The sequence below is a fragment of the Accipiter gentilis genome, chromosome Z (assembly GCF_929443795.1).
Source record: "Accipiter gentilis chromosome Z, bAccGen1.1, whole genome shotgun sequence".
In the NCBI taxonomy this organism is placed as follows: Eukaryota; Metazoa; Chordata; class Aves; order Accipitriformes; family Accipitridae; genus Astur; species Astur gentilis.
Window position 1 is genome coordinate 2,498,405 of NC_064919.1, and position 12,229 is coordinate 2,510,633.

Below are 12,229 nucleotides of genomic sequence, written 5' to 3' on the forward strand. Positions count from 1 at the left end.
CTAGTTCTGTGACACACCTCCTTCATTCATTTTAGTAGGTGGTAAAACCACAAATATTCAAAAGCTTAACTATTTGGATTAAAAAGGCTTAGCAAGATTTCTGGGTGTATATCCAGCTGTGGTACATAGTGTGATTTGCTATAATACTTTCATTTTTGGTTTTTGTCATATTAGAAGAAAACAAACCCAAGTTACATCTGGAGATGGCTAAAATAACGAGGGGTTTGTTCATAGAAAAAAATGGATGTAAAAATGGTTTTAGTTTGACTCCATCTAAGTCCAAATACTTTTAGTTCGTTCCTACAAAGCAATAATTTTGTACCAGCACCAGTAGGGAACAGGACCTAGCTGGATGTCTCTGCCAGACAGCTACGGGCTCTAACAAATGCTGAGGACTTCCAAAAAGTCATCTCTGTACCGCTCGATGGGTCTGAGGCTGAAGTCTGATGTGTGAAGCTTGTCAGAGCTCCGTGGCAGAAAGCTGGCGGTGGGGATGGGTTTCTCCCGGGGCGCGATGCCCGTGTGGCCCCAGTGCTGGAGAGCAGCCCCAGTTATCGCTGGGAAATGGCACCTGGCCACGGTCCCACCAGCCTCCAGCCGTGGAGTGCTCGAGGTGTTTTGAGCAAGCACTTCAACAAATCCAAGTTTTCGAAGGGGTGGACTTAGGTGGCTTCTCGGCATTCCTTTTAATCCCATTTTCTGTGATTCTGTGGTCGGTACTGTTTTACCGTGCTTTCATTAAAATAGTTGTACATTTTTTGCCTATGAGTGTGATTTTTTGCTAGCTTTCTCTGCAAAAGATTTTTTCAGATTTGGTTGTGATGTTTACTTCTTCTGCTTGTTTGTGTGACATTACTGACCAAGCTCATTCTTCTAAACAGCAGATTAATTTCTATTCATGGAAATAACTAACCTTTTCTTTCTAACATTGCGGTCTTAATTTTATGCCATTTTGCATTATTTTATCCACATAATCATTACTATATGAGAGAACAATTAATATTCCTCTCACACTACACTGTTTTCCTTTTACAAGAATTAAGGTGTGAAGGAATGAAAAGTGCAGCAGTTATTTTGTGAAGGTAGGTGGGCAGTCAGCAAAGTGGTTAAACAACTTTCCTGCCTAAGGAGAGGTGGGTTTCTTTAGAATTGTTTTAATTTGTTGGTCTTAACTGTGCACAAGAGCTTAATGCAATGCTGATTTGAATCACTTCTTTTTCCTGCTCTGTCTTCTAGCTTTTTCTTTTTGTGGTCTGGAACTTTGAGCTCTACATGATACCACTGGCTTTGTTGTTGCTGCTGGCATGGAACTACTTCTTGATCGTATCAGGGAAAGATAACAGGCAACATGATACGGTAAGTCTTCTCTACTTCAAGCGCGTACATGTCCTTTTCTCTTTTTAACTAGATAAAATTTTGTAACTGAGTTTAAATATGACATCTTTTTGAAAATGTCTCGATTCACAACGCTCGATGGACAATTTTCCCACCTGCAATTTAATTTTTCTCCAGCTGTCCAATAAATGTGTCTGTTTTTGTTGAAAATGTCATGTAAAAATACAGTAGAACATGTACTATCCTCAGAATCTGGTTTGTGTGGGAGCAGAGATGAGAGGCTTGCTGGTCAGGAGAAGGCAAATTCTTTGAAAATGGTTTTGTGTGGCTAAGTCCTTATGTTGCTTTTTTTTTTTTTCACTTATTGAAGTTAAAGGTTAAAATGATTCCAAATCGTTAACAGTTTCTGAACGTATTACATTTTATTGGAATTCACAGTTTATCATTAATATGTTACCATTCATTGAGCTTAATATAAGCTTTTCTTATTCTCTTCTCATCTAATGCCATCATTTAATTAAATGCATGTAGTTGGGATATGAAGTAGCAAATGTTTACTAATAACTGACATTATTAATAATAAAAGCGTAGCTCAGATTTTCAAAAGTACATATCAAAAGTTGAAGCTGTATTCTATGCTGTGCAAATTTTCTAGTATCCAGGCAGCTTACAGATTTTGCATGTGTTTTATTGCTGAGCCTTATGAATTTGGTATTCGTATCTGTATTCATATCCCAAAAGCAGTATGCTGTCTAGGACATTATGATCTGGATGGTTAACTGGATGGGTGGAAAAAACACAAAACAGGTTAGATAATTGGTCTCAGAGGACAGTGGTTAATGGAGGCTGGTAAGAAGTGGAGTACCACAGTGCACAAGGACCTGTCCTGTTCAACATCTCTATCAGTGACCTGTAGGAGGTAACAGAGTGAACTCCTATCAAGTTTTTGGGTGACACCAGGTGTGTGGGACCAGTTGATACCCTGGATCTGCCAGTCAAAGAGACCTAGGTAGGCTGGAGAAATGACCCAATAGGAACGTCATGAAATGCAAGAAGGAAAAATGTGAAGCCTTGCTCTTAGGCATGAATAACCCCTTGCAGTGATGCAGGCTAGGATTTATTGGGAAGCAGCTGTCTGAACTGGGCCTGGGAGTCTTGGAAGACAGCAAGGTAGACATGAGCCAGCAACATGCCCTAGTGGGAAGAGGGCCTCCGGCACCCCGGGCTGCATTAAGAGCAGCACAGCCAGTGGATGGAGGGACACCATTATCAGCCCTTGTTAGACTCGTCTAGAATAGTGTTCCATTTGGGGCACCCCAGTTAGAGAAAGACACTGATTAACTTGAGCGAATTCAGTGGAGGGCTACCAAGATGGTGAGGGGCCTTGAGTACTTGCCCTGTAAGGAGAAGCTGAGGGAAGTAGGCTTGAAAGAGCCTGGAGAAGAGAAGGCTTCAGGTGACCTGAAGAGCAGCCTTCCACTACCCATAAGGAGGTTATCAAGAAGATGGAGCTAGACTCTTCACAGTGATGTGTGGTGGAAGAGGCAACAGGCAGAATTTGAAACAAACGAGGTTGAGACTGGAGAACCTTTTTTGCCATAAGAATTGTTAAGCAGTGGAAGAGGTTGCCCAGGCAAGTTGTGCAGTTGCTGTCAGAAGTTTTCAGGACCGGACTGGATAAAGCTCTGAGCAACCCGATCTGACCTCATGGCTGACCCTGCTTTCAGCAGGATGTTGGAGCGCCTTTCCAGCCTGAATGATCCTGTGACCCTAATGTCTAGCACCTGCAAGTATTAATGGCCAGAGGAACTGATACAGCCCTGATCTGGGCACTGGTATTACCTGTCTACATCACTAGGACTGTTATGCTTCCAAGGGTCACCTAAAATTAAGGGTGGGGATGATAGAGGTATTCCCTAATCCCAAAGGTTGTTACATTTATGGAAAAAAGCCTAAGATCAAGATTTAAAAGATGCATTACTTAAATAACGGCCCTTAGTCTCCTGCTGCCTGAAATGCTTAAAGCTTCTCAACCTGAAGATTTTATGAGTAACTGAAATCCCTTGTGAAAGGAGAGATTTCACTTGTGAGCTGCAATACACTTCATTGCTCTCTGAAATACCACCTGCCTGTGAAGATTAATTGGGTCATGTAACTTTTCTAACAAAATAATGAAGCTATTGATGGGCTCTCTGTTGAGGACACCAAATGCTGCTTTAAAAATGTTCCTCTTTGTGAGATTGCTTCAGACCAAGCTATACAGCTTATATCAACCAATCATGTTCATCCCAAGTATTTGATATCTGTGCTGTTAATTACTATTTTTTGTTTAGGTTTATCACGAGTAAGTTGGGACCACATTTTTAATGATTTGAGCTTGGTTATCATCATGGTGAGCATCTGTCTTCTGTGAAGTGATCTTCAGACTTATTGGATGCCTTTCTAATTAACTCACAAATCTTCAGTAATATCACAAGTCCTTAGCTCAGGTCATTAGCACAGTATCATTAGATTAGGAGTCATTTAAATATTTCTATTTTCCTATGCAGAGTGTAAATATTAACTAAATTAATTAGGCAGTGTTTCCTAGTGGCTAGAGAACGCTTCAAGATTCACATGATCTGGCTTCTGTTCCCAGGTCTCCAGAGATTTCTTGCGTGCCTCAGTGAAATCAGTGACTACTTACCTTAGGAATATTGTGTGTCTTCAGAAGTTACTTTGAAATCCTCAAGCTAATGATAAGACAAAAAGATAAATATGTTAGTTAACTTTTCTTAATTAACACTAGACAAGCATAGTTAAAAATTGTATGCACTTTAGGCTTGTTTCATATCTATGGAAAATACTTATATTTGGGACCTTCAAAACTAGCTCAGGACAGTTAGTTTCCATTGTAATATCCCTACAAGAAAACAATTATCAGTTTTATCAACAATTCAGGCGTTAGGGACTGTAGTCTTCTGCAGGTCAATGAAATAGTGATCCCTGAGTTTCTGTCTGGATATGGTAGATGGACCAGCCTTAACTCATCCTTGTTTGACTCTCTATAGACAAGGTATCACTTGATGTGTCTGCTTGGGCATCTGTTTCTTTGAAGTAGTTTGGAACTCATTTTCTTGTGGACTAATTCACCTGCCAAGTGGTCTGGGTTACTCCGTCATAATGTGAGCCCACGCTGCTCGTTTGAATGTGCATATGATTATTTTGCCATTTACTCCGACTCCTAATAAGTTATGTGTGCAAGTCCTTTCTTGAATTAAAAGTGCAATGAGGTTGGGGCAAGGGGGGGGACCTGAGTGTATTTACTAATAGGAGATAAGTCTATTGGAAAGTCAGACAAAGAGGTGAAGCAGCATATTAGGCATTACTACTTTCATGGACTCGGCTGGACTCTTTGTAGGACTGATTGTCACTGTGGCTTTAGTCAAACACTGGCACAAGCTTAAAAGAGAAGCATTGGATTCCCTATCTTTTATACATTTAGATCAAGATTAGAAGTATTTCTGGAAGATATGCTTTCATCAAATACAAACTCTTGTATTAAATGTTGGTGTAAATAGATGTCAACTTCGTGGACGGTTCTCTAAATGAATCTGTGAGAATTCAGAACTGATCTAAAATGGATGGACTTCTGGAATTTAGTCATGTAGCAGGTATAAAAAAATCACAGAATATTTCCTTCCAGTATTAAGCAAGGAAAAATATCAGTAAAATGGCATTCTTAATGCCTTCCTCTGACTTTTGCAGTAACATTTTTGCCTGAAGCTTACCTAGCTGCTTTCTCCAAGGATCCTTGCATTTCCTTATACTTGTACTCCTAAATATCTGACGTCCGGAAATAATTTATTTTTAGTGCAACTGCTGTTCTCATCTTAAACCATCACCACCTAAACACACAAGACTAGAACTGAGTGGACCTTACCGCTTTTTTTTTTTTTTTTCTCCGCCTTTTTTCCATCATCTTGTTCACATCCTCTGAGGGAGAGGAGATGTATCAGCCGCTGCCACTTTTCTGTCCCCGCTGCTCCCTGTCACCTGTGTATGGCAGGCACAAGGTAGCAGAGCACAGCACAGTGACAGTCCGCTTGGGATACTCAGGGAGAACAAGGATAGAGGGAGAGCAAAGGACTGGCTTATTTCAGCAGCCTTGACTCTCTGGGAACCCCAAATCACATCTTACAATAGGTGGACGAACAGAAAAGTTCATCCCACCCAGCTGTAATTGAAAGACTTCTAGATATATCCAAACTAAAAGAAAGTATGCTGAGGTTTAAAGCTTCTTTTCAGTCTTTTTTAAGAAACTACTTAATATTTTGATATTTTCAAATGTGTTGTACAAAAAACCCTCACCTTTATAGCTTGGAGAAAACAGCAGCACTGCTGTCTGGTGTCTTTTTTTCACTTCTATTTCTAAGCAAAAGTCACAGTTATTAGAACTGCATGAAGTTAGTGGAAAAAAAGGTCTTTCTTTATTCCCTGCTTTTCTACTTCAGGCTGTGTTCTGACTGACTGCTGGAGCTGCCTAACTTAAGGAATGGTCAGATAATCCCTCAAAGTGATTAAAAATGTTCCCACTCTCCAGCTGCTCTTGTACCCTTCCCTGAGATGAAACAGTTATTATGTGGTTGGAGTGTCATATTGCAAATGAAAAAAATGGTTTGCATAGTTATCAATTTATTTTTTTTTTCCCTGTGTATGTAAACCTGACTACCACAATTAGGACAAACTGTGACTCTCAGCTGTTGGGCCGTAACACTTAACTGCTGTAACAGGCACATTGAATCTCCTCTGGTGACACTGCAAGTTCTTGTTCTTCCTTGAGTAAGCAGCAGGCAGGGAGCCCAGGTTGTCTTCTCCTTGATCCTGCCATTGAGGAGGAAGGGCTGGAGGAGGAGTGGACAGATCTGTCAGGTCAAACAACCAGTCACACAGCTGTTATTGACAACAGGCACTTGTTTTTTACAACTATGGGATCCTCTTTGAGGATTGAGGACTGCTAGGAAGAGGCAAGATCCACCTCACTCAGTGGGGCAAAATCTTCTTTCCCAGAAGGCTGGCCAACCTGATGAGGAGAGCATTAAACTAGAAATGATGGGGGAGGGAGGTGGTGAAGACCCACAATCAAGTGAGGAAGTGGTGGTCTGAGTTGGGAAGCAAGGGGTGCAGGGTGAAGTGGGCAAGAGAGACCTCAAAACCAAGCAAGCAGGGCAGAGGGGGCCCACCTCAGCTGTATGCACACAGATAAGGAAATGCCACCCTGGAAGAGGGTCTCAAATCCTTTCTGAGAACCCAGCATGCCAGGGGGTTTCTCCCTGAAGTGCCTGTACATTAGTGTGCACAGCATAGGAACCAGTAGGAGTTAAGAGGTCCACGTGGAGCACATGCATGCATGATCACGGGGACACGGTGGGATTGCTCTCATGGCCATCATGCCATGGATGTATACAGGCTCTTTAGTCAGGACAAGACGGGAAGGTGAGGAAGGGGAGTTTCACTTCAGAGAGAAGATGGTGAAGGAATCAGAGCATCTGGCATACAAGGACAGGCTGAACAAGCTGGGACTGCTCTGCGTGGAGAAGATGAGGCTCAGGGGGGATCCTGATGATGCCTATAAATACCTGAAGAAAGAGGAAGAAGAGAGAGACAGGCACTTCTCAGTGGCGTCCAGTGACAGGACAGTATCAACAGGTACAAACCAAAATACATGAAATTCCATCTGAGTGTGGTCACTACCTAAGACCAGGCTGCACAGAGAAGTTGTGGTCACTTCCAGTGACCAGTATATCCATGGAGATACTCAAGACCTTACTGGACATGGTCCTGGGCAACCTGCTCAGAGGTGACCTGTCTTGAGTAGGGGAGTTGATCTCAAGATGTCCCTGTCAACCTCTGCCACTCTGTGATTCTCTGACTGAAGATACTAATCTTTTTCTCCTTTTGGTCTATTATTTGTTAGGGCTTTTTTCCAAGCAATTTAAAATTTAATAGAAGAACAATGCACATGCCTGGAGTTACCTACGAATGTTCTTCTGCCATATATACCCCTATGGAGAAGAGGTTTAATCACTTCAGTTCACATCCTGCATTTATAGTTAATACTTAGAGCCTTTAAGGAAATATTAAATAGCTAATTTCCTCTTGAAGTTTCAAGTTGCACATGTCATTGCATAGAAAATGATGGTGAGCAGCTGGGAGTTAATGTGCCATACACAAATTCTTATGAATCTGTAGAATAGAGTATACACACATATTATTAATCTTGTAAGAGTGATATAAAACGGCACAATACATCTTTTAATTTCACTGGAGATTTTTTGTGAAATAGGCTTTGATGACTTACATTTCTAGAATAGATGTTTCTATTAAAAGGTAGACCTGGACACATTTAGGATGAAATTTTGAGAATAGAAGAAAAATAACTTTTATTAAAGACAACCTTTCATTTTGAGATTTTAACCAGTTTCTGTGGGTGCTTTTTGTATAGTCCTCCAATATGATATGTATAGTCAGATTTATTATTTATTTTTATGTGTCTTCTGGAAATTGCCGCATGAAGAAAAACAGAATGGGGAATGGGAAGAAAGATGCTTGCAAATATATCCATCTCACTGGATTCTTTCTTTCCTCAAGAAAGGGTGGTAAGCGAGGTGAGCTTGAGTTGGTTGTGCAAGCGCAGCTCAGTTGCAGCTAGAAGAGCTTTTCTGGTTAGAGTCCGATCACTTTCTTCTGGGGGCAAAGCAACAGTGTCTGTGGGAGCTTTTGGTGAATTTGTTGCTGCTCCTGTTTGGGACAGAGAGTGCCACCGTGCTGTACATTGAATACAGAAACCAACCCCACCAGAAAAGTGCTTGACTTTAACGACCTGTTTTCCTGCAAATTGAAAACTGAGTTACCGAGCAAATAAACAAGGTAGTAAGAGGATTTTTTTCTGTGTTTCTTCACATTATGGTCTTAAAGCATGGAAGCATGAGTCCATAAAGTTCTTAGTTTGCAAATGTTTCAAAGGGTTTAATCTGCAGATGAAGACAGGACAAACACCATGTGTTTCACATCCACTGCCTGTGCAGTACTGAGGGGGTTTGTGCTTGAAGTCCAGAAGCCTTCTTCTGCCAGGGACTCAGCAGTGATTTCTAGCTGAGGACTGAATTCTTGGCAAAATTAACTGAATTTATGGCAAAACTAAATATAATTGTCCCTCTATTGTAGCTAGACAGTGTCTGGAATATGTCGTTTGCACAAGATGATACAAAAGGGCGTTGTCAGGTTGGCAATTACATCTTGACTTCGTTTTGACTGTACTTTCCTGAGAAGTTTTGTCTCCGGTGTGATAGCGGCAGCAGCAGCCAGGAAATCCCCAAAGCGTGAGAGCTGGTGGGAGAATTACAGAGTTAGGCGTAGAACAATATGCGTGTAAAACTAGTCTGATTCATGACACTTCCAAAAGTAAGGAAAATAGAGTTGTTTTTGCAGAATGATTTTCAGCATCATGCAGAAAGGATTTTACCTTCTGTTTGCTAACCATTAACTAGACCTACGTTCTCTGCGATCGGCGCATCTCTCCAAATGGTGCAGCAAAGTCCATGATCTCTTCTTAAAACGCGCAGCCTGCCTTCCTTTTGCCAAATTAATCAGCGCCGCAAACTTGCTCTGCATTTGTTACCATCTATAAAATAAGTTGGAAAGGCTTTTGCAAACAGGTCATCGTCCACCTCACAGGTGGACAGTTCAGTGTGGGTGCTATCAGAGCACAAAGACCACCATCAACACGTGCCTGAATATTAAGTAGTCTGCCGAGAACCATTGCTGTCTCCGTGCAGCTGTTTGTTCTTTCTATATGATCCATATAGTCAGGGAGGAAAAATAGACTATAGTGGCCTGCTATGGGACAGGGGTTTTTTTAATAAATCAGAAAAGAAACATCAAAATGTCAGCTTAATCAAGCATTTAAATTTTATTAATCAAGTCTAATTTTTATGACTGCAAATAATCGCTGAAGCTGGACAAATTTGCTCTAGATTGCATCAGAAACATAATTTTAATATTTAATGGCCTGCTGAATTTAAATGGAGAATTATCTTTATGAAACATGCTCTTCATAATTTGCCATTAAATGAGAAATGAACAAATCAACATAAATCTTACATAAAGGTTATTTAACTAAATGTTGGTACTATAAATATTTTAAATGCATTATGCACTAATTTAACAGTCACACAGTACACTATATAAAGATATAAGTTGGGCAGAAAGCATTTCTCTCCTGCAGCATAATAGAATAAAATACTGCAAGTGGCTATCTAGGTTACAGTTAAAAGAGACGGTCTGCGCTGCAATTATAATCCTTGCGTCAGAGGTTTATATACAGTATCAGGGTATGTAGTAACCCCTTACTAAAACTTTATGTGGCTGTTCTCATCCCGATAGCAGTAACAAAAAACCAAATACACTACAGAACTGGAATATTTTGGTTGGTTTTGGTCACCTAAAGACAAAGCACCAAAACCAAACCCCACCCGGGATATCTCCAGCATTTTAAAAAATTGGATTTATTTCTATCATAAACCAATTGCTTTTTAATTTTATTTTTGCCACATTTTTTAAAATATAGTCTTCCAATATTGTGGGCATCTAAAATAAAATTGAACTTCACCACACATAGAGGCATTTTTTCTATGAGACTGTTTTAATGATTTTTTTTTGCATTTGCATCAAGATTTACATGGCAACAAGATTCATTTGACAGCTTGTAGTAGCTATTATAAATAATCAATATTATATAACCTAACATCAGTTTAGTTTCTAGTAAAAATTCCTGTAGTCATGTGAGATTTTTATTCATGTTTGGTTTGGTTTTCTTTTACTTTAGCACATTTTAATTCAGCCTAGACTTTAAGAACTCTGGGACTGTACTGCAGTTTTAATGTATGTACCGAAATGTATCAACACCTGGAAAAAAAAAAAAACAACCTGAAATTACAATAATATGTGTATTACATACATTGCCACTTAAAATACATAACACAGCTTTTTTCTACCAAGAAACTTGTCAGCTCCAGATTTGAATGTAATCGACTGTGTCACACCCACAAGCTTAAAATTTATTTGGATAAATGCTGGTTTATAAGAGAAGCATATCTGGTCCCACTAGAATCTGAAAACTATTTGACTAGAAGTAATAATAACAGTGAAAACCAATATCGAGCAATTGTGTTCTTAATAAGATAGTTTATCATAAGATTTTGCCCAAGAATTCCAGCTCACAAAATTTTGTGAGGGTGTTGATTTTAATAGTCCTGCACAGTAAACTTGCCATTGATATTTAGCCAAGCAAATAATGTGGTTTTTTTCATTCTGCTAAACTACAAATGAACCATTCTAAGAGACATCTGACATTCAAAGTGTACAGTACATGTTGAAGCCTTTAGATGGAGACATACTTCAAATAAACACCTAATATTCAGTTCACAGTGCATTGTGTAAATACAAGAAAGAGCTAAAATAAATGAGAACCAAGTATTGAAAGAAATATAGAGAAAAAGGCCTACTACTTGTGCCATTTTTCTGTTAAAAATTACTTTGTCTTAACTACATTGGCAACTGAATATTGAGGGCGTATAAAGCTGACAACAGGGAAAAGGTTGCATGTTCTTGTATAATAAACTGTATTTACTGCCCATGCATGTTGCCAAGAAATTTATTATACTGTAAATAAAAATTCTGTTGTTGACATTACAGAACTACGTGTAATCAGTAGCATGCATCAAAAGGCATCTGATAGCCATATTAAAGTCTCATTTCCTATTAAGAATCAGACTAAATTACAACATGACCACTTCCCAGAATAAGCTAAGAAAATGCGTTCTCTAGGAAGAAATAATTGTATTTGAGTGTCTCTGTAAAAATCAGGAAGTATTTTAGCAGTGAAGTACTAATGCTTTTTTTCTGTTTAGTCTGCTGTATTCTGTACTGCAATATATTCAACCTTACTGGCAAGCTTATCACACTAATTATTATTACATCTAGTGGTTCAGTTATCTTGATGATTACTGCAGATGAAATACCCCAAGGTCAAAACATTAATAGTATAAATCAGGATCAGTTGTATTCCAGATATACTGAACTATTAAATCAGAATCTGTTAATTTGATTTTTATTTTCCTTATAAATGTGGTATAAAAAAGGTGAACATTTCAATTAAGCTGTATCTCCTTTAAAGTTTCTCCTTGACAACTCCATGAAAGAAGCAGGCGTCATGTTGTGAAAATGAGCACAAAACTGCTGCTGTAGCGGGCTTGTTGGCAGTGAATGTCTTTGCTTCAACTTGAAGTACCTGGAAATGACCTGAAAGAGCCCACGTGGTTTTATGCACCCTTCTTAATCCATACACACTTCACAATTTTATATTACATTTACACATAAGCGCTGAATCGAGTGACACACAAACATACGGTACAATTTGTCGGGACAGTACGAATTAACATGAAATCCAGACGGTCCTGAACAGTACAATTCCGATCACATTCATTGCACATCTAAAATGTGTTTAATTTGGAACCAAATCTCATTCTCTCTTTTATTTTGTCTTATGAATGTTAATACCTTTATGTGAAAATACAAATGTCTGCAGATATTTTGACACCACAACATGTGATATAACAAAAAAAAGTGTTTTCTTTTGTTTGTCATTTGAAACCCCCGTATGTTTGAAGAACCGCATCAAGCAAGATAAGCAAATCTAGAGAAGTGCTGATGGGAGGCGGTGGGCATTGCTTCACATTAAAGAAGAATATTAAGTTAACAGTCATCAGGGTTATCTGCAATCCGGTAGTGCCTCTCCTTTTATTTTTTCTTTATTTTGCTTATTAGCGCAGAACAGATAGCTGGTATTGTTAAC

The 12,229-nt window shown here is 39.2% G+C and overlaps 1 protein-coding gene across 5 annotated transcripts in view; it reads left to right on the forward strand.

Moving 5' to 3' along the window:
* MCTP1 (multiple C2 and transmembrane domain containing 1) overlaps window positions 1–12,229 on the forward strand; it is a 291,766-nt gene that overhangs the window by 234,720 nt on the left and 44,817 nt on the right. For all 5 annotated transcript variants that reach the window (XM_049795801.1, XM_049795803.1, XM_049795802.1 and 2 more), the window contains one exon: window positions 1,237–1,356. In XM_049795801.1, coding sequence (XP_049651758.1) covers window positions 1,237–1,356 — 120 coding nt within the window. The remainder of the gene's footprint in view (window positions 1–1,236; window positions 1,357–12,229) is intronic.